At 41.8% G+C, this 23,875-nt stretch overlaps 1 protein-coding gene across 3 annotated transcripts in view; it reads left to right on the plus strand.

The window, feature by feature from the left end:
- The window catches only part of STXBP4 (syntaxin binding protein 4), a 222,179-nt gene that overhangs the window by 35,908 nt on the left and 162,396 nt on the right, over window positions 1-23,875 (plus strand). For all 3 annotated transcript variants that reach the window (XM_089673286.1, XM_089673287.1, XM_089673288.1), the window contains exons 6-9: window positions 4,543-4,618; window positions 11,723-11,802; window positions 15,307-15,403; window positions 19,660-19,772. In XM_089673286.1, coding sequence (XP_089529412.1) covers window positions 4,543-4,618; window positions 11,723-11,802; window positions 15,307-15,403; window positions 19,660-19,772 — 366 coding nt within the window. The remainder of the gene's footprint in view (window positions 1-4,542; window positions 4,619-11,722; window positions 11,803-15,306; window positions 15,404-19,659; window positions 19,773-23,875) is intronic.

The following is a 23,875-nucleotide window of genomic DNA, read 5'->3' on the forward strand; positions in this document are numbered from 1 at the left end:
CCCACCTCTCCACTTTGTCCAATCATTCGTAAAATGAAAAACATTCTCTGAATGGTGCCCATGCCGAGCATCCAACCTCCTATGTTCAGAATGCAGCAGGGCAGCTTCTTGGGAAGGGACCTGGAAACAAACAGATCACCGGAATAGTAGTGTCTATTTTAGTGATTTCCAGGGGGATCAGACAGGTGTGCTGTATGCATATTTACAGTATAACTATGTATAAAATATCCATACCTGAATTTTTTTCTTTCAAGTTCAGTGGAGTTTTTTCTTTGTGAGAAATGTGACTTTGTGCAAGTTGTAAATTAAACTAAAGCTGCAAGCTCAAAATGAAAAATCACTCAACATACAGTGTGTATACTAGATACATAATTTTTTTTTCATACTAACATATATTCTGCTTCTTCTGAGCTACTGAGCTTTAAAGAGGGCAAATTCTTGGTGCCGCTTAGCTGGTGCTAAGTTATGACGGCATATAAAGTTTCCAGGAAAACATTGATAAGCATAAGTGCGGCTGACATGGTCAACTGACCAAAATAGACAAAAGGACATTGCGCAGGATTGTGACTCGGAATTATTATTATTATTATACAGTATTTATAAAGCGCCAATAGTTCGCTCAGCGCTGTACATTACAGAGGGGGACAGAACATGGGACAGAACAATACCAATACAATGCAAAACATGAGGGGATCGAGGGCCCTGCTCTTTCGAGCTTACAGTCTAGGAGATAGGAAAACAACTGCTGCAAAAGTGACTGCAGAGCTCAATTTCAGTCCCTAACCACTACATAATTTGGTGTGAGGTATGAAAGTGATGACGTTTCACCTTGAAAGCGGAATAAGAAAACAACTGCTGCTGAAGTGACTGCAGCGCTCATTCTCAGTCTTCACGGGACTGAAATTGAGCTCTGCAGTCACTGTTGCAGCAGTTGTTTTCCTATTCCGAGTCACAATCCTGCGCAATGTCCTTTTGTCTATTTCGGTCAGTTGACCATGTCAACCGCACTTGTGCTTATCAGACAATGTTTTCCTGGGAACTGTATATGCCATCATAACCTAGCACCAGCTAAGCGGCACCAAGAATTTGCCTCTTTGAAGCTCAGTAAGCTCTGACATGACCCTATTACTAGCAGTGCATTCAGTTAATGACAAAAGTGAGGTTTCCTACCTTGTCAGCTAGGTGTCTCATCACATAGCGGAAACAAGAGTGTTACATCACTTCCACTTTCAACGCAAAACATGTCACTTTCACACCTGCAAATCATGTAGTGTTTCCATTTTTGAGAGAGAGAGAGAGAGTTTATTTTTGCCTGGAGATCTTTAGGCAGACAGATAAAGTGGAACTAAAATTCCACTGTCATAAACTGCGAGCAAGCACGTTTTTTATTATCTATAAATAAAGTGCAGCGCTAAAATAAAACATAAAAAACAAATGCCTAAAAATATGTCACAATAAGTAAATATTGTTTAAAAAAGTCCCAACAAAGGTGACTTGCAGTATAAATGCACACTAACCAGATGTACACATTAAATGTGCAGTGTAGTAATCATCAGGCTCGTGGAGTGCTCATCGAAATGGAAATGAGAGATGTTCCCCTGATCAAAAAAAGTTCCTCAGATTGTGCAGAGCTGAGCAGGATAAATTCCACTTGGTGATAGGAAGGAACGGGCGTTGCTCCACCAAAAGTGCACGACTCCTCCACTGGTCTAAACGATGTCTGGGAAAAAAATGCTCCCGTCCTATCAGATATAGTAGCTCCACGATGCTCCGACGGCGTGACGTCACGGCGTGCGTAGGCTCCTCCTTATGTGTTACGTGCCAAGCACATCCTCAGAGAAAAAATATATTATATAAAATACACCTACCTCCTTGCTCATAGCATTCTCCAGCATGTAAACTGAGCTTCGCATGTGCAGTTCAGCTTACATCGCAAACACGGTCCCTGTGTGCCAGGATGACTGACTTCTACGCATACGCAGTGCCTGCCAATGAAGACAGCCGAAGCCCGGTACCCAGAAGAGGATACGAGCAAAGGGACAGGGACCATTCAAGAAAAGGTAAGTTTAGCTCCACTTTAAAGACAGTTGTAATACATATGGGTGAACTGTCTTACCTGCCAAACAATTTGTAATTCTGTTTATCAAATCTTGACGTCCTGCTAGACCAGGGGTGGGCAAACTTTTTGACTTGAGGGCCGCAATGGGTTCATATATTGGACCCGGGGGCCGGACCAAGAGTAGATGAATGATGTGTATGTGTCATCCATAGTAAGTATAGTAATATTCCCCCATAGTAAGCATAGTAATTAATCCCACCATATAGTAATTAATCCCCCATATAGTAATTCATCCCCCATAGTTATTCATCCCCCATAGTTATTCATCCCCCATAGTAATTCATCCCCCATATAGTAATTCATCCCCCATATAGTAATTCATCCCCCATAGTAATTCATCCCCCATAGTAATTCATCCCCCATATAGTAATTCATCCCCCATATAGTAATTCATCCCCCATATAGTAATTCATCCCCCATATAGTAATTCATCCCCCATATAGTAATTCATCCCCCATATAGTAATTCATCCCCCATATAGTAATTCATCCCCCCTATAGTAATTCATCCCCCCTATAGTAATTCATCCCCCCTATAGTAATTCATCCCCCATATAGTAATTCATCCCCCATATAGTAATTCATCCCCCATAGTAATTCATCCCCCATATAGTAATTCATCCCCCATATAGTAATTCATCCCCCATATAGTAATTCATCCCCCATATAGTAATTCACCCCCCATATAGTAATTCATTCCCCATATTAATTCATCCCCCATATTACGTCCCCAAGTCCCCCCTGTGTCAATTCACTTACCTTTGCTCCGTGCGTTCCTCTCGCCGTGTTCCCGCGCCATTCCGGTGTAGCATGAAAATCTGTCTCCTATGAGGATCTGTCCCCCTCGACGTATCTGCGCATGTGCCAGTTTCAGGCATTAGCAGCCGATCGGCGATCTCCGGCACATGCGCAGATACGTTGAGGGGGACAGATCCTCATAGGAGACAGATTTTCATGCTACACCGGTCTTCAGAGCGGACTGTGAGAGGAGCCTGGCGGGAACCTAGCTCCGCGGGCCGGATTAAAAGGTCCGCCGGGCCGTAGTTTGCCCATTGCTGTGCTAGACACAACAACCAGGTCGCTGACCTTCATTGCTGTTAAGAGAAGAAAATTACCCACAGTTTCAGATATGGGTGGGCATATAATTCCTTCTCTTTTTCCCATCTGACAGCACTGGTATCTCGTGATTGGCCCAAAAAAAATTCCTTGTGAAAAGGAAAGGTAATCCTGTGCCTTGTATGGACAATGAGAATCATCAATGAAATCTGCCATGTAATTTGCAGCTTTTCTTGGAGAGTACTTAGAATTACCTGACCTGCATGTCCACAAAGCTTATAAATTAGTCTTCCCCCAACACCAGTGGTGGTATTAACCTCCCTGGAGGTATTCCCGAGTGTAGCTCGGGGTAAGGTTTCAGCACCACAAGTGGTAACCCCGAGCTACACTCCGGAATACGCTGCAGCATTGCTCCGGGATCTCTTCTTCACTTACCTTGTTCTGCACTCCTGCGATGTCCCCCCTGTAGTGTCCTCGGCAATGTCCTCCGGCCGATGCTGGCATCCGTCTTCTGGGTTCCGTTCCCTGCGTCGTCAGGACGTACGGGGGACGGAACTGGCGGGAAATTTAAAAATGTGAAAAAGTGACATTCACTAAATACACTAAAATCACATAGTATTACATTACTGTATCAAACCATTTCACATACATTTTGTCCCGAGTGCTTTGTCCTGTGCTCTGCCTGCATTTTGTCTGTTCTTTCTGCCTGGCAACCGAGAAATGTCCATGGCGTCCAAAAAGCAACCCTTTAGGTCAAAAGCGGTTTTAGACCAGCTAGAGAACAGCGATAGTAAATCAGAACCACTTGCAGAATTGAGTGATAATGATTCGTGGGGAAATTCGTCATCAGACACTAAAAACGATTTTGCGACTTTGCTCAGTGATGTGCGAACTTGGCGCTATATTTCAAATTTCAGTGTTTTTGGTTTGATTATATTATTGAATTAAACTTATTATTATAATATTTTTTATGATTGTTTATTAAATTATAATTTATGGTTTCGTGTTTCAAATTTTATCCTACCCGGGATATTTACTAGACTCTTGTTTTTCAGTGAGTTATTCCTAAAAATTACAGGCCTACAATAAAAAAATACATATTTCCATGCAAAAAAATGTACCGCTTTGAGCACAGAAATACTGACATAATCAGACCGCTAGGGAGGCTACGGAGAGACTACTAGTGAGGTGAAATGAGGGGTTCTAACAAGATCTGGGAGTTCCAGACACATCCCATTTGCATTCCAGTGGTGGTTTTCGGTTTAGACCAGAGTGTACTTGTTACTGTTGGCAATCATTTCAGAAGATTTTTATAAGTTGCCTACTCAAGGTTCTAACTCCCGCTTCAATTCTGTTTTATTTGCACAGGGTCAGAGTGGATATATTAAAGAGTCGTGCTTAATCTCTCCCTTGGGTCGAAACCTCTCAGACGCGTCTGCGACAGGTAACCTTCTCTGCACGATTTTCACACTTTTAATTTCACTCCCATCTTGTAGAAAGCCTGTCTCGTAATGCAGGCTTTATGGGCCGTACAAAAGACGCGGGCGCCTCTTTAGAAAAAGCGGATAAAAGGCAGCTGAATGAGATGTCGGAGAGTTCCGAAAATAAGGCCCTCCAGCAGACCTCTTACAGCCGAGAGGCTTGAAATAACTGGGATGAGATGGCCGAGCATTCTCCAAGTAGCTCAAGTAATCAATAGATCTCACAGAAGACACATAATGAACAGACGTCTGCATCATCAAGTGAGATTAGGTTACCATGGCGGCAGCGTGCTTTCAATTTAATGCCATGTTCAAGTAGATTGCTTTTTCTCTTTGCCTTTTTTAATGCAGCAGAGGGAAGGAGCATGCAAAGGTTAGGGCAGCAGCAGGCAAGTACTACATTGGCTACTGGGAAGTCTTTTTCTTTTGGAGAGAGCTAGTAATAGGCTTTAAAGCTGAACTCCAGACGGCTATAAAATTGCTAATGCACGCAGCTCTGTAATCTTGAATACTTTTAACTACTTGCCGACCCTCCACAGTACGTACTGCAGCTACAGACACCACGACTGTAAGGGACCACCCGGCAGTACCTCTAGCACTCCACTGGTCAGGTGCTTCCAGAGTGCGGAATCTAAGTTCCGGAGCACTTGCTCACCAGGGCCCCTGATGGTGGGGATGGACTTGGAGCGCACCGAGACCAGGTCGCGACTACTGGGCACACTTACCAATGGTAGAGGCGTCTGCCGAGGGCTTCCGCAGAGTAAGAGCGTGCTATGAGGAGGTCGGGGGATCCCGATGGGATGGATGGCTGAGCAGGTGCAGGGTCAAACGAGCCGAGTCGGGAGCCGTGGGGTCTGCGAGGTACAAAACAGCGGGCAGAGAATAGTCGGGTCACACGCCAGGTCAGCAACAGTAGATCAGAACCAACAGGGGGCATCCAGGAGAGAGGTCAGGCAAGCCAAGGGTCAGGGCAGGAGAGTACAGCAATGTCAGGAGCAATCCGGGTCAGCAACTTATCAGAACACAGGTACACACAGATCAGGGAACAGGAAAGACCAAACGGCAACCAGTGACAGCTCAGGGGGATTTAAATATCGCGCCCTGCGCTGTCATTGGTGCCAAGCGCGCACCCGTGGAATGTAGTGCGCATGCGCGAGTTCGTCGCCACGGCCGGCCTGGACCTAGTGCCCGTATCCCCGTGCAGGGCGGCGCACTGCGCCTGCGCCAGGACCAGCGCCGCGGCGATCCCTGACAGTGACATACTGGTACGTCACTGGCTATTTACAGGTTTGGGATGCGCATGCGTGCCCCAGTTTGCGTGCTGCCCTGTGATCTACCAAAGCGGGAGTTCATAGATCCTGGCCAATGATTCATGGCCGGGACCTCTTGATTGGCTGTGTCAAATCACAGCCTAGAGCTCTGTTGGTAAACAACACAGGTCTATACAGAGGAAACGATTGCTTTGTTTCTTTTCTGTGCTTAGCAGGGAAAAGAAACAAAGCAATATCTGTAGTACAAAGCAGAACACAGTAAATACATTTATACTTGCTAGGCACACAGGTAACCCCTTGATTGCCCCTTTCTAGCCAGTGTCATTAGTACAGTGAGAGTGTATATTTTTAACACTGATAACTATATTGGTGTCACTGGAGATGTCAGTGTCGCTTAGTCAGTTCCCACAAAGTGTCAGATTGCCCGCCTCACTGTCACAGTCCCGCTATAAGTCGCTGATCACCACCATTACTAGTATAAGAAAATGAATAACCATGGAAAAAAAACAGCTTATATACCGTAATTTGTAGACACTAGAACTTTCACACAAACCAATTACTATACACTTAGTGGCATTTTTTTTTTCTTACCAAAGACACGTAGCAGAATACATTTTGGCCTACATTTATGAAGAAATTTGATTTTATTTAGTGAATATTTTTTTTATAGCAGAAATACCTTTAAAAGAGAGCTCTATTTGTGGGAAATAATGATATAAATTTCATTTGGGTACAACGGTGCATGGCCACGTTAAATGTAGCACAGTGCCTTATAGCAAAAAATGGCCTGGTCATGAAGGGGGGTAAAATCTTCTGAAGGGTTTGCATGCAATTGTTTAATAATTTAAGCGGAACTTCACCCAAAAGAGGAAGTTCAGCTGTTTCTCCTCCACCGCTCCTCTGTCATATTTGGCAGGTACCCTCTTCCGCTTAGCTTGGATCGCCTAGATGCCCCCATAGAAAGCCGCTACTTATAGGGGCCCACCTAAGGGCTTGAACCTGTGCTACACTGCCTGCATCTATAGACATAGACAACGCAGCATGGCCCCGCTCTCTGCTCATAAAATTTGATTGACAGCAGCTGGCGCCAATGCTTCCTCTGTGAGGAACCCTCCTTGTCAATGTAATAGGACCAGATAAGCAGTCCTTAGATGCAGAGGTGGATGTAGTCTGCCCTGGCTGGCAATAGATGATGTATCCATAGTAACAGGGGAGCAACTAACTCTTCAATGCAGCATAGTTGTCATGTGACCGTGTAAAATAGATTCATATCATCCCCATCACTTTCAAATGTGTATTTCCATACTAGTCTTTTTCTTTGAATTTCTGATTCTAGTGCAAAATTACTTGGAATCCTGAGTGTAGGATGCTGCAGATCGCAATTCTTGGAAGCATACTGTACACTAATGCCCTTAAACAGTTTGTGCAGGAATTCCAGGCAAATGTCAAATAAAATACTAATTAATGCTGTTATGTATTCGTTTAGAATGATGTATGTTTCTGTTCACAGTGAGCAGAGGGATGACCTTGTGTGCTGCCGCATCTTCACTATCCTGTTATCAGGCTGGTGGTGTTTTGTTGACCACTCAGTGCTGCTGCAGTTGAGGTCAGGGCCTGTGTTGACTGGCCGAACACAATTGCATTTTCTATGCCTGGTAAAACAATATATGTACAGTAATTAGCTGCTTGCCCAGAGTTCAAATCTACAGCAACCTATAAAATATAGACAATCGAACAGATATGAAACGAAAAGGAGAAAATGGAAGATTATACATACGCCATCTTTATTGCAATGCACTTTGTTGGGGACGTAAGCCCTCTGGCCTGTTTGTCCCTAAATCTCCTTAAAGAGGTTCTAAAGCCAAAATGTTTTCCACTTAATGCATTCCCTGCATTAAGGTAAAAACCGTTTTATGGCTTTCTGTCCTCCCCTCCTTGTATGAAGAGGAAGAGAGGAGAGAACAGAGCCAGTGCTGTGCACGGCTACATCCCTGCTCCCTCTCTCCCTCTTCACACAGGGACTCAAGCCATTGGCTCCTGATGCTGTCAATCAAATGATATGAAGAAGGATCAGAGGTGGGGCCAAGACCCGCTGTGTGTGTCTATGAAGCGCAAGCCCATAGAAGCACACAGCTCGGGAGCGAGCATGCACTGTTTGCCCCATAGGCAACCCAGAGCGTGCACTGTGTGCCCCGATAGCAAGCTGCTTGCTATGAGGGCACAAGAAGAAGAGGAGCCAAGATCGCTTACTGGGGACCCCAGAAGTGGAAGATTGGAGCCACTCTGTGCAATGGTGAGTATAACATGTTTGTTATTTTAATTAAAAAAAAAAAAATATCCTTTAGTAACACTTAAAGTCTCAGAGCATTTTTTTTTTCATTCAGAAGAGATCTTTCCACATATTATACTTTTTTAGGCCTCATGCACTAAGAATTTAAAGAGATTGTAAAGGCTTAAGGTTTTTTTTTACCATATTGGTGGGGCTGGGGGGGGGGGGGGGGGGGGAGGTGTCTGCTGCATACAGAATGTTTTTTGGGGCTGCTTTGTGTAAAACCATTACACAGGGCGTGTAAGGATAACATGTTATTTAAAAAATAAATCTGTTTAAAAAATGCTGCTAAATGATACAGGTGAGTTTAAAGCTGTTGTAAAGGTTCCAGTTTCTTTTACCTTCATGCATTCTATTCATGAAGGTAAAAAACCTTCTGTGTGCAGCAGCCACCTCAATACTTGCCTGAGCCCCATTAAGATACAGCGATGTACATGACAGCCTCGGCTGTCCCAGGTCTCTGCCTCCTCATTGGCTGAGACAGCAAGCGGGAGCCATTGGCTCCCACTGCTGTCAATCACAGCCAGTGAGGGGAGAGGGGGCAGAGCCAAGCCGTGGTGCCGTGTGCGAATGGACACATGGAGCAGCGGGTGCCCCCCTAGCAAGCTGCTTGCTAGGGGGGCACCCGACAGAAAGGAGGAGCCAGGAGAGCCTGCGGGGGACCCGAGAAGAGAAGGAGAATCCAGGCTGCTGTGTGCAAAACCAGTGCACACAGCAGGTAAGTATAACATGTTTGTTATTTAAAAAAAAAAAAAAAAAAAAAGTATTTTTAGTATCGCTTTAATTACAAATTACAGCAGCATCACCAACTTGGAATGCAATTGTTTCTTACAATTTTGAGAAGGTGCCAATAATTTTGTCTATTCCAATATAAACAAGTCTAATACAAACAAAAGAAATAAACATGAAAATGCCTAAACATTTGTAATTTGCAACAATTTTCTGGGCGAAGTGGTGCATTATCTGCAAAAATGCAGGGGTGTTAATATTTTTGGCCATGACTGTATATGTGTTTTACTTTAGGAGAGCTGCTATTCCCCTGCAGGGAAAAAAAAAACTATTTTCGTAAATTGTTAGAGTAATGATTATCCTCTTTCAACCACATAACTGCTATATGCAGCAAGAAATTTAAGTTTCAACATCCATATATGTGTCCACAGCAGCACATCAACAGAGTTCTCAACGGCAACTCTTGGTCATGGCTTTTAAATGGGAGCCAGCGGGATAGGCTCTCGGTCATGTGACTGCTATGAGAGCCAGTCACAGTGGTCACATGCTACAGAAGCAACGCATTAAGAGGTTAATCAGCATTGTTAAACATTTGAATGATGTTGCGTTCACATTTATGAGCATTTGGCACTTGCATGGTAAATGCAGATGTCATCCAGATCATCCAACACCATTGTTGCAATCTTGGGGTTGGTATTGGGAGGGAATATTTTATGAACACTGTGCAGCAAAACCATGGTCAGCTCCTGGGCTTAATGCTGGATCCAGCCTGTCATTACTGGCCGTTCCAGCATTAGTACCAGCGGGGGCCTGCAGGAAATTATGTGTGGTTGTGAAACAGCACTGGAACAAACAGTCGCTGTCATTGTACCATTTTAAAATGGCACTCAGTACTCAAGTGGTACAATCAGAATTCCATTATTATTAAAAAAAAAAAATCTTTGTCCAACATTTCTTAAAAGAAAAGAAAAAAGCTTTTGCTACAATACTCAGCTTAAATCAGGTGCTACAACTGGGGTGCTGAACCAGTAGCCCGCGGAGCCCTCTACCTCAAACCAGGGAAGCGCACGTCTATTGTATCCTGCGGGTTTGGTGCCTTTTCTGAAAGCGCACCAAAACTCCTGAATGCAGGAAAGCCGCAGGTGCACTCCACTGCACCTGTTTAGCAGGTTAAACACAGTGCATCGGTGTGAAAGCAGCCTTTTCAGGACAGTTCAGGACAGTCAGGGTTTGTTTACATTTACAGACATGTTGAGTTGAGACATGTTTTACCATACCCTCGCAACCACTGGTGGCCCCGCCACATGCTCCAGGGGACCCGTGTAACCTCCCTGTTACATTTTATTTTACACTTGAGTAGGAGAGGCTGGAGAAGGGGGGGGGGGGTGGCCATATACAGGAACCGATCCTCTCCATTTTCCTCCTGCAACTGCTGAAAGCCAACTTCTCCTCTTCCTCCTGTCGGTCTTCAGCGGCTGCAGGAGGAAAGTTTCATTATGCTATTAACCCCTTCCCGCCTGTGCCTCCTGGCTCTTTAAGAGGTTTGAGACATCGGGAGGCGACGATGTGACCATTGTGATTGGCTGTCACAGGGGTCACATGCTCGGAATGCACCTGATCGCAAGTAGCAGTCAGGAGCTTTCCATTACCCGCTGGGAGCGCTCTCAGCACAGCATTGTTTACATTTTGGTATATATATATATATATATATATTTGCGGCCTCTCAGCATTAAAGCTCATCTGCTGACAAATTCTGAACTGTTTCATTGCATTGTGGCCGACTGGTTACCAAATTGCCTAAGTTGCCCTGGCTCTTCAAAGGTTGAGCACCCCTGTGCTGCAACCTGCATAAAGTCCTTTCCTCTAATGGTGCTCCTCTTCTAGATTTAATAACACCCAACATCATTTAATTCCATTTTTTAAAAGGATAAGTTCACCTTTCATAACATGCTACATGTTACATGTATTTTTATGTTATGAATAGACCGGCCCCTGCTCCCCCGTTTTGACAGCTTGCTGGGGATCTTCTCCCGCTAGCTGTCAAAATCTTAAAAAATTTGGCCTGTGCGGGCACGCAGATATACTGACAGGTCTGCAGGAGACCTGCATGGCAGCACTGATCTGCTGATCGCTGGTGCAATGCTTTACAGGTGCCTGCAACAAAAATAATAAATGCACATTTTTTTTTACCTGCAAAAAATGTTCATTTATTATTTTTTCAGCAAAATGTGGACTAACCCTATAGTCCCCAGCTGTAATGGTGTCATCCTGGTATTGGTTCATCATGCAGGCCTGTGCTCACAGTACTACTGCCCAGCAAGACATTTGGGTGTCTTTATGTGAGCAAAGGAGTGCCCAACACTGTAGAGAAAACATCTGTGCCATTACCGCAAGCATAACCAGACCTCTGGGGGGGAAAATGTATGCATAACTTTTATATTTAGAAAAACGTGTGTCAGACGGGGCAGGTGGTAGGGAGCCCCTACAAGCTGGTAATGGACGTTAGCTCTTACACAGTACAGTTATGAATGCTTATATAGGCACATAATCACCGTATCTGTGGCCGCTTCTATATATTCTATTCCTGTGATGACCTTTAGAAACCTCAGTCATAAAAAACGTTGATTGACTCTTCCAATCAGATGATTAGCTGTTGAGCAGAGCAGGAAAAGTCAAGCTGCATTGAATTACCATTAAACTCTGTAATTAACTCACACCCCGGTGTTTGTTGTTTACAGTTACTCATCAGGGACCCAGCCGGGAAAGGTTGATTCCTCTTACCCCTGATGTCCGACTGAAAGTGGAAACTCTGGAAATGGTAAGATGCTAATATGATGACATGGTGTAGAATGATATTTTTTTTTTAAATTACACTATATACACTCAGTGACTGTTATATTTCATTTACCTGTACCCACAGAAACATTTAAATTGCCATCCACAATACTCAGGTTTGCCTTGGCTTTTAAATTATACTTGGTTGGTATTGAAGAAACCCTGTAGTGACAGAAATACACCACTGCTGACCTAATGTACCTAGCTGCCCCTGGCATCACTGTGGAAAAGTTTCCAAACTCTAGATTTTGGTTTCACCATTTTACTGAGAGGAGGAAAGTAAAACCAATTTACTGAGTAGACTATGGGTAAACATTATGCTGTGATGCTGGAAAACAATAATAGGAATCCTTTAGGCCTTGTTCACACCATACATGCAGAAAAACGGAAGGAAACTGATGCGCAGACTTCACTTGCAGAGACATCCGTTTACATCAGTTTTCATGCATGCTTCAATGAGTTTTTTACACACTGCAGATTCCTGCGCAGAAAAAAATCTTTTAGTGTTTTGGCATTTTTTAGTGTTGTGGTGTGTACAAGGCACATAGCGAACAATTTATTTCGTTGTGCCCTTGCAGAACGCACGCAGATAAACTGATGTCTCTGCACCATGGTATGAACGAGCCCTCAAAGGTTATAAAGATAAATTAACCCCTTTGCGCCGGCCACACACGAATGTGCGGCCTCCAGGCGTCTGGGCCTAGACACCGAGCAGCCGCACATTTGCGTTCATGGAACTAAATACATATGTGCTGAGAGCGCACGCCCTGCGCGCTCCCAGCACACATGTGTGGTACTCACGGAAAGGTCCCGGTCCGCTCTTTCGATCGGGACCTCCCCCGATCATGTGACCGCCGTGACGCGTCATCACGGCGGTCACATGATTCCTAAACGACGCCCCAACCGCCCGCCTCCCGGCGTCTGAATCTCTTAAAGGGCCAGGAGGCGTCGGCGGGAAGGGGTTAATTTATCAGACAAATTTACCCTCTTACCTGTCAATCAAGGCCTGAGAGAAGGACAGAAACTATCATCTACTGTATCCCAACAATCACCCAACTGTAGTAGGTACAAGATGGAGCCCACAAGCAAACTTACCTAAAGCTTTTCTCCTGCAGTGCCTCCTAGTATCAAAAATGCATATTTCTCTTGTTTGAAAATTGCATTGAGAAGTACAGTGTTACTTGAATTGTATTCCAGGATTTGCTCGTCTTCAGCTGAGAGCACTTGCAATATTTTAAGACTTTACATAATGTTTCAAAAGTCTTTCATGAAGGTCTTTGTCATTTAGTTTGAATACCATGTCATAGATATAATATTTATAATTGTAAAATAACATATTCCACACTTTCTAATTTTTCAGAGAATCGCCCACCCCCCAAAAAAAATGTCTTTGAAAAAAAAAAATTTTTTTTCCGATTTTTCCGGTTTTTTTTTTCCAGGTCATCCCATTTCTAGTCCAAATTATTTGCAGTTTGCCTATAAACAGGCAGGTGTGCATAAAACTGAAGTCACTTGGTGTATATTATTAGCACACATTATAGTACTGCCTCATTTCTTCTGGACGCAAAGATAGTCCAGTTGGAACCTGTGGTCAGTATTTTCACGAATACCAGTTCTGATGACATGGAGCAAACCAATACTTTGCCCATTCACAGAAAAGCCACAGGCTTGCTTTAAAGTGGACCTCAACTCAAGAATATCGTAAACATTGACATTTGTTACTTGTGTCTAAGCAGTAACCTGAAAAATGTCCTTTTTTTAATCTGGAATTCCTGAAAAATAGCAGATAAGGCAGACATCGGGTACCCGCACAGCATTTTGTTTGCCCTATCGCACCCATCGCCTCACTCTGCCAGCACTTGGGTCATATTAGTGAGAAGATGAACAATGGAGAACTGGTCAATACCAGTGTGCAAAGGTGAATTTGCTTTGGAAAAATAAATCCCGTCCAATGTTAGGTGTGTGGATGTTGTTGCATTTTAGAAAGGGGTGCCTCAAGAATGTGTATAAGTTTAAAGGGTGCCTTGACTGAAAAAGGTTCAGAAACTGATCTAAGGCATGGCTGCCTCCTACTGCAAGTCTCAGGAGGTTTGAAGTAAGATTTGATGATGACGCTACAGAGCTGCTCACTGTTCTCCTTACTGGAGGCTCTCATATGAGGAAGTAAAGCCTTGCTCCTACCAGGATGGCCGCCTTCATACATAGACACAATTCAGAATAAGTCATGGTAAGTTAGTAATGAAGAAAGATTATCTAAACCCTGTGCAAGCTCGATGTAGCTCTAGCTGGAGCTTACACACAGCTGAAAACTCTTCTGGCCCCATGTGACAGTGCCAGGCAATTCATCAAGTACCAGCACAGTAAGTCACATGTGTCTCCATGCCTGAAAATAGCACATATTGTTTTCACTTCCTGTGGCTGTGAGCAGAACAAAGGGAGGTAAAGGAAAGGTACATGCCTGGATGTTAATCGCTTCCCCGCTGCCCTATAGCAGATATACTTCTACAGGGCGGCAGGGGTGCGCAAAATCACTTGTATATATATGTGATTTTGCATTTCCAGGTAGGGGGTGCGCGCGAGCCCTATCCGCATTCACCATTCACCACCGGTGCCCAGTGATTACCGAAGATCTCCGGCAGGGAGGAGGGTTGCTTTGTTTACTAACAGTCACCTTGAGCACACTGCTCTGGATGGCTGTGCACAGCCATCCAGAGCAGTTTGCTTACAGTGAAGCACCAACACACCGCCCCATAGTAAAACACTCCCAGCACACAGTTAACCCTTTTGGTTGGCCCTCATGTTAACCCCTTCCTGCCCAGTGCCATTAGTACACTGCTTTTTTTTTTTTAGCACCGATCACTGTATTGGTGTCACTGGGGATGTCAGTGACACCAAGTCAGTTCCCCTCGGTGTCAGAATGCCCGCCGCAGTCCCGCTATAAGTCGCTGATTGCCGGCATTATTAGTAGAAAAAAAAAATTCCAGTATCTATACCGCCATTTGTAAATGCTATAACTTTCACGTAAACCAATTAATTTATTTGTATTGAGATTTTTTTTTTTAGCAGAGACATGTAGCAGAATACATTTTTGGTCTAACTTTGATAAAATTTTTTACTGGACATATTTAATAGCAAAAAGTCAAAAATATAGTTTTTTTTCTCAAAATTGTCGGTCTTTTTTTATATAGTGCAAAAAATAAAAAAACACACAGGCAATCAATTACCACTGAAAGAAAGCTCAATTCGTGGGAAAAAAGGACATGTATTTAATTTGGGTGCAGCATTGCATGATTGCACAATTGTCAGTTAAAGTAAAGCAGGGCTGTAACACAAAAAATGGCCTGGTCAGGAAGGGGGGGAGATCCTCAGGTGGTGAAAGCAAACCTGTTGCTTCGATCTTCATGGGCATGACACACCGTTCTGAATTAACAAAAAAGAAACAACATTTTCTTGCATTTTCATGTTTTGCATTTTCATGTTTCTGCAGGCGCTACATTTTCTTGGCATAAGCCCAACAGAGGAACAGAAGCGTTTATTAAGGTCCCGTGTACAGATGGATGCCAATGGAACAGTGTCCTATGGAGGTGATTTACGTATAACAATTACAATATCGTTTGCTTTTTACTTTTTATGTTACATCAAACAGTTGTTTTAGGCCTCTTGCATGCAGACACCTAAAATGCCACTTTTTTTTTTTATTACTGATCTAAATGCAGCCTATTGTTTCTAATGAGTGTGTACACACAGGTTCTTAAACTTGTAATGTGTATAGATCCGTTTACAAAAAAAGAAAAAAACTGGGTTGCTGCACAGTATTTTACTCACAAATATGGGCATACAACACAATCCAAGGAAAGCTTGAAATTTTTTTTACACGTGTATGCATATGTGCAGTTATTATATAGCCCACTCTTGCATTTTTACGTATCCATTTTCTGCCAGGAATCGGACGCCCTTGTGTGTGTTGTATTTTTTTTTTTTGTAACTGGATGGACTAAAGTCTATTCAATCAGATTAACTATGTAAATATGTCCTTACATCAGTACTGTGTGCAAGTACCCTAAAAGTGTTGTTCTGTGTTGTTGCCTCGGAGGGAGAAGGAACAAATAGATATTTAATGAAAAGCAGCACATATTACACACATTAACGCTTCTTAGGAACACACTTACCCCCTGATTACCTTGAGATGTTAACCCTTTCCTAGCCAGTGTGTAGTATTATCACTGCTCACTGTATTCATGTCACTGGTGGCGTCAGTGTGCCTTCCAGCCAGCGTCAGTTAGTGTCAGATTGCCCTCCGCACTATCACAGTCCCACTATAAGTCTCTGATCACCGCCATTACTATTATAAAAAAAATTCCAATGTGTGTATATACACCACAGTTCATAGATGCTATAACTTTCACACAAACCAATCATGATATACTTACTGGGTTTTTTTCTTTTACCAAAGGCATGTAGCAGAATACGTTAGCCTAAATTTTATGAAGTAATTAAATTTTTAAATTTTTTTTATTGGATATGTTTTATAGCAGAAAGTAAAATAAATTGTGTATTTTATTAAAAATTTTCGGTCTTTTTTTCTTTTATATAATAAAAAATCCAGTGGTGATCAAATACCACTTAAAGAAAGCTCTATTTGTGTGAAGAAAATATATATAAATTTAATTTGGGTACAGTGTTGCATGACTGCGCAATTTCCAGTTAAAATGCAGTGATAAATGGCCTGATCATGAAGGGGTAAAACTTTCTGGTGGTCAAATGGTTAAAGCTGTCAACCTGAGTGTTTTGGGCCTGTTGACCTTTGTTTTCTGTGGGCCTGTTTGCTGCTGTATGCTATGTTGTTGCACACCCCTCAGGTTTATTGCTTGAGTACATCCCATGTTTTATAACAAGTCCTGTACTATATGATTAAAATAATGGGAATTTTGGCTCTCACTGTTCAACAGGTAAAACGTTTTGGGCATAAAATTAGCTAATCTTACATAATTTTGGGGTGCTGAAAACGAAAATGACCCTAAAAAATGTTGATTGGCTCTAGTTTCCATGATATATTCACCCATCTAATGACGTAAGCCATTCAAAATTATGATGCAACTTCAGCTGCATATTGCGCAATTGATACTGGTGACCAATAGAAAATTGCATGTATACTGAGATGATGCAATATTAGCCTTTAATTGCATCACTTCACTGCATAAAAGCTGCAGTATCTGTAGCTGATTGTAGTTCGACAGCGTCTTTACATTTCGTTTTATGCTTATATAGGCTACTCAGTAATGCCTCGAACTTGTGTGAATAAAGCAGATAATTTCTGCTATATCTGAGGTGAAATAACTTTTATCTCACAAAAAAGGAGGATAACAGGAATGATTAAGAAAGCCTACAACTTGTATTTTGGCTGCAAGATAGGAGACCAGGACAAGAGCTGGGCACCACATATATGCTGCAATTCTTGTGGGACGGCACTGGAGCAATGGTTGAATGGAAAAAAGGCATCTATGCCTTTCGCTGTGCCAATGATTTGGAGAGAGCCAACAGATCATGTTAGTAATTGTTACTTTTGTATGGTGCCTCCAATTGTAAAAGGGCTAAATAAGAAGAAAAAGTTATCTGTGCACTATCCAAATATTCCATTGGCAATACGTCCAGTTCCTCATGGAGAGGGGCTACCAATTCCTAAAGCACCAGAATCCTTCGTGGTTGAGTCAAGTGAGGAAGAACCTGAAGCGTGTAGTCACGTGCAGTTGTAAGAGATAGCCCTTTCCTCGAATACAAGAGAAAAGCCAAGAGAAGCAAAACCGACACAAACTGAAGACAAAACTAGTGAGAATCCTAAGTATTAAAATGATTCAACTTAGCTTATGGCTATAATTTTTCTTGGTAATCCTATGCAATATATTATGCCATTTAGGCTTTGTTATGTAGTCAATATCACTTGCTTTATATTTGTGGAAAGACATCTATCTATATAATTATTGTGCATTATGTAGTCATTATGCCTATAGTAGAAAACTTTCTGTTTACAGAAAAACTAGAGCCAATTGACAAATTTCATTGTTATATTTGAACTCAGAATGTGAAATTCGTTAAGAAATGGATCCTTTTGTTTCCAAAACTGGCAAAAAATAAAAATTTGTTGAACAGTGTCTACTGTAAATGCCATATCTTGGAGTACAGAACATGGGACCCTCCTCCCCTTTTTCCTCTGTCTGAGCCCCATGGAGAGGGTGAGCTGGTGATGTTCCCTGCAAATCTTTTGCTAGTGTCCAATCAAATGAAGGTAGTGGCATATAATCCATGGTCTATGACTACAAGTTATGTGTCCTGTGCTGTACTCCAAGATATAGAATTTAAAGGCAAGTAAAAAATGCCTTTTTGTTTTTTAAATTGAAGTCCAGCTTTTATATTCCTGGCTTGTGGAAGTTGGAACCTTAAAGTGGTTCTAATGGATGAAGGTTTTTTTTAACTTTTGTGCACTTTATGCCGGAAGGTAAAATAACCTTTAGTGTGCAGCTCCCCCTCAGCCCCCCTGATACTTACCTGAGCCTGATCTCGATCCAGTGTTGTGCACGAGAGCAGCAGCTCTCCCGGGTCTCTCCTTCTTCATTGGCTGAGACACCACACTGGGAGCCATTGGCTCCTGCTGCTGTCAATGACAGCCAGTGAAGTGGGAGTGGGGGGCCGGACCAAGACATGCTGTTTGTGTCTTATAGGCACACAGAGGCGGCTCAGGCGCAAGTATGCACAAGTGCCTCCAGAGCAAACAGCACTGGCGGGGGACCCGAGAAGAGGAGGATTGAGGCTGCTCTGTGCCAAACCACTTCACAGAGCAGGTAAGTATGACATGTTTATGCTTTTAAAAACAAAAAAAGTGAACCTTTAGCATCCCTTTAAAGTGGAACTTTAGTCGGAAAATTAAGTCTTGATAGATCACTTCAGGCTGGACCCTTTTGCAGGCTATGTAAACCATCAAAAACAAATGCCTATGCTTTTTAAAATCCAGTAATACACTGTCTCTCCCTGCTCTGCACATGATCAGTTGCTTTCTATTTTTCAGCACTGTGCTGAATTTTTGGAGGTCGATCTGCTGACAGCCTAAAGATATAAAGTTGTTCAGGGGCTCTGGGCTTCAGAAAAATGGCAAAATTATTATTATATTATTATACAGTATTTATAAAGCGCCAACAGCTCGCTCAGCGCTGTACATTACAAAGAGAGACAGAACATGCGACAGTACAATAACAATACAATGTGATACACGAGGGGTTCGAGGGCCCGGCTCCTTCGAGCTTGCAATCTAGGAGGGAGGGGATAGTGGTACAGGAGGAGATAGCTGTGGGGGATGGGGTGGTAGGAGGAGTGGAGGAGGTCGTCAATTAGCAGGGGGTGGGGTAGGCTTCCCTGAAGAGGTGGGTTTTCAGGGTGCACCTAAAGAAGAGGAGAGTAGGTGATAGTCTGATGGATTGGATTAGGGAGTTCCAGAGGATGGGGGACGCCCTGGATAAATCCTGGAGGCGTGCATGGGAGGAGGAGACCAGGGAACTAGAGAGAAGGAGGTCTTGTGAGGAGCGGAGTGTGCGTGTTGGGTGGTACTTGGATATTAGGTCGGTGATGTAATTTGGGGCAGTATGGTGGACAGCTTTGTACGTCAGTGTTAGCCACCAGCAAGGAGCAATGCTGGAGGCAATTTACGGCACACAGTAATTTTGGTAGCATAATTATTAAAGTGTTAGTAAAGTTGCCGTTTACTACCGCTTTAATGTGGAATGTATGTTTCTTGCTAAATAACATTGTTTTTTATAAGCCATACCCGCCATCATTTATTTTACTCTTTTAGACTTTGTCCGAGTAAGCAAAGAGATGTTTAACCTTCAGCTAGAGGACAAAGACTTGGAGCACCTATTGAAAATGAATGAAGGCACACATTTATTGGACCTAGTCACAAACCAGGTGAAGTTTCTCTATCGTACACTTATCTCAGCAAATTATCCTGAACCTCTAGTTTATTTAATAGTAAAATATATTTTATACATTTCATATAAAGCGTAAGTGTTTCCTGAAGCCAAGTCAGGTATTTGAGCCAAGATCTATTGGCTGCTGAGGAAATTCCTACTGCAGTCTGATCCTGCAATGTGTGTAAACCAGACTCACTTTCTGGGTAAAAGTTTTTGTTACATGTTTTTAAACTGAATTGTGCGTCCTGATTCTACCGGAACAGACTGCTGCCCAACATGCAATCCCAACAAGCATTCTGAATATCTAGGTTCACGCTGTTTGCAGGCATATTTATCCATCTGTTGGTGTACCCTATAGCCTAACAAACAAGCAAGCATTTGTGGGAACATGATACTAGAGTTCTGGAGAGACTAGAACTGAACTATCTTGTTTTTAAAATAATTTTCAACTTCTAAAAAATGTTTTCATGGGAGCAAGCATATTTTAGTAAGTAGATGGCTCATTCTAAGCCTACTCTATGTAGCCCTGTTTTTGAACTTGTACCTACAGGTAAGGCTTACCTATATGTACAGTGAATATCTCCTAAACTTGCATTCCTGTGGAATTGCTTTGTTAACCAAGGAAAATATATTGGGTAATGCTCATTTACATTGACAAAAATAAAACAGCGCTTATGTTTTTCAACTTTCCTTTCAACTTTTTAATTGTTCTTTCTTCCTTCTTACATTTCCATGTATTCCTTTCCCTCCTGTTTATGTGACCACAGAGGATGTTGTCTATGTCTCCCTATGATTGTAGGAGGTAGGCGTGGATGCAAATGCTGAGCAAACTCTGTTTCCTATTGTTCTGTGACCCTGCATGTATGGTTAAATGGAGCATGCTGAACAGTGCTAAGGTCAAATTGCATGTAAGCTGGTCACCTAAAACAACTTCAGTCTCAGAAAAACAGCAGCTGCCTTTGTGGAAAACAGCCACATGATTGAATATTTGTAAGTCCTATTAGATTGGATAGCTAGGAGTTTTATTAAAGGCAAATAAGTGCTTCCCCAGCGCTTAGTGCTGGTTCACACTGGTGCTATTTGAGTCATATAACAAGGGAAATCACATTATTTACAAATCATATTATATTGTGTCCATTTACATCAATGCAATTCAGCACAGTGCGATTTTGGAAAAGGTTCCTGCACTACTTTGGTGCGACTCCAGCACAACTTTGGCCCTATAGAACATGCAAACCACATCCAAAATGCAACCAAAGTTGCACAACATAATCGAGCTGAAAATTGCTTCCAAAGTCTTATCACAATAGTGTGAACCAAGCATTAGCAAATGGGGTGAAATGTTATTTTGCAAAAAAAGAAGAATTACGGGCATTTTGTAGGTGTTCTGGCAATGTGATGTTCAGGTGGATTTTCTATTCTTGCATGTGCTGTTGTGCAGGGCGCAATTCTATAGCGCAATTATGGCAGAGTTTTAACTAGCACAAAGTAGACACGGGGGGGGGGGTTCGTTTACTAAAGGCAAACAGAGTTTTCACATTGTAACGGAAGTTACACTTTGCATGGGAACATCTAGAAGTGTTATTTGTATCTAAGCAGTATTCTGAAAAATGTACTTTTTGGAATCTCCCTAAAACAAAAATAGTGCACTTCCTGGTATGAGTGTGCCTAGGCACTTAGAATATGTGCAGTGTGAGACCAAGGCAGTCAGGCAATCTGAAGTGAGATCTGCTGATATCACTGTTCTCATTGCTGGAGGCTCTGACATGAAGAAATAAAGTTCCTCATTAAAATCGCATTAAACCCTCATTTTTTTAGCTTAACACATTAAGAACAATAAAATAAACATCCCCATTGAACTCTTTTTCTTAAAATTCCTACCATGGCACTTGCAGTCTACAGCTTTCAATGCAGCTAGCTCCCGCTCTTTCAGCGCTGTTTCCCTGAACCTCTGGTCTTTACAGAAAAGCATTAATAGTGGACAGTGCAGTCTCCAGCCAGTCTCTTAGCTTTCAGAAGTGAGGGTAGATTCTTGCCATCCTAGGCTAGGGGCTCTGTTTCTATTGAGGCGCACAGTGTGGGGGTGACACAACTTTAGTCCCTGCACGCAAGTGCGGCTCTGTAGGATGCTGCAAGAGAAAGGAGCCACTCTGAAACAGGAAACCTGAGAAACAGGAAATCATAGTGCTAGTCTAAATTGAAACTGTCAAGTATTCAAATATAAAGATGCATACTCCGTGATTAATCAGTTGCTAAAAGTGCTTAAAAACTGAGGAATTAATATCACTTTAAGAGCCTCTGCTGGTTAAATCTTTGCTCTTGATTTCTTGGTTTGCACACCTGCTCTGCCCATTATGAGGGGTTTTAATTATTTTATGTAATGGAGAATATAACCGGAGTGGTGGGCCAGAACACCAAACATTCCCAAGGGGACTGGAACACAGTCAGGAAATATGGATGGGAGATCTCAGTGTTGGAATATCCAAGACATGAAAAGAGCTAGGCAAAAGGGAACTGTACATGTGTGGGACTTTCAATATACCTTTGATGTCATCCAATACAAAATTGATTACAATTTATTAAAAAAAACAATTTTATTCCAATATAGTAAAAATATTAAATCCAACAAAACATTAAGACACAACCACCACTATGTTTGCTGTATATGCTTAAGTAGTCTACGCGTTTCACGGCTTCCACCGCTTCCTCAGGACCAACAAGGCATATAAATGGTTTAAAGGATTGTGTAGATTATACAATCATTTCTTAAAGAAAAATAAAAAATATCAAATACAAATTATATATCCAATTCATACATACACACATCATCAAATGGAATATATATATATATATATATATATATATATATATATATATATATATATATATATATATATATATATATATATATATATATAGTGAACATATATCTCTGAAGGGCTGTACGTTTGGCATTCAGAATCTCCTTAGTCTGCATGAAGATTTGAGCGCTGGTTTCGTTTTGTTCTTATATATATATATTAATTATACTCCATCACCACTGTTATTGATAGCGTAGGAGCAGTCTTTTAACCTGCTATTGGTGAGTTTATATACTCTTACCTATGGGATATTATGAGATTTTATGTTTGTGAGGTACTAGGGAGTTTACTCTTGGAATTGTTTACCTCCTAGGAATCTCTCCCATGGGCCAACAGGCGCATTTACTGAGCGCAGCAGCAAAGATATATAATCTCCTTGGCTTCTCTTTCCTCTCAGGTTGCTCATTGGGAGTAAGAAACCATTGTTAATGAGACAGCTTATTAATAATTTAATTTATTTTTCACATATATATGGGGTATCTTTTTAGATGTTGTATGTATTAATTGGATGTATAATTTGCATTTGATATTTGTTTACTTTTTTCTTTGTTTCAGAACTTGATTTTATGGTTGTATAACCTTCACAATCCTTCAAACCACTTGTATGCCTTGTTGGTCCTGAGAAAGTGGTGGAAGCCGTGAAACACATAGTCTAATTAAGCATATAAAGCAAATATGGTGGTGGTTAATTTAATATTTTTAATATATTGGAATAACATTTATATTTTTTCTTATAAATTGTATTCATTTGTGTATTGGATGACTACCAAAGGTATATTGAAAGTCCCACATGTACAGTTCCCTTTTGCCTTTGAACTTTGGGATGATACCTTGGTAGTCTAAATGATATGCTTTCTTCGCTTTACTATACATTTTCAATAAAAAGAGCTGTGTGCTGTTTTACAGCAGCACCTACAGTGCATTCATAAAGTATTCAGACCCTCTTCAGTTTTTTTAATTTTGTTATGTTGCAGCCTGATACTACAATTGTTTTAAATTATTTTTTTTCTGTACCCCATAATGACAAAGTGAAAAAAGAATTTTAGGAATGTTTGCAAATTTATTAAAAAGAAAAATTGAAATATCACATTGGCATAAGTATTCAGACCCTTTGCAACAACACTTAATATTTAGCCCAGGTGCCTCCCATTTCTCTTTATTGTTGCTGAGGTCACTCTACATCTTGATTGAAGTCCACCTTTGGTAAATTAAATGATTGGCATGACATGATTTGGAA

Source organism: Staurois parvus, unplaced genomic scaffold, assembly GCF_062004578.1.
Source record: "Staurois parvus isolate SC_StPar_1 unplaced genomic scaffold, SC_StPar_1.0 ptg000137l, whole genome shotgun sequence".
In the NCBI taxonomy this organism is placed as follows: domain Eukaryota; kingdom Metazoa; phylum Chordata; class Amphibia; order Anura; family Ranidae; genus Staurois; species Staurois parvus.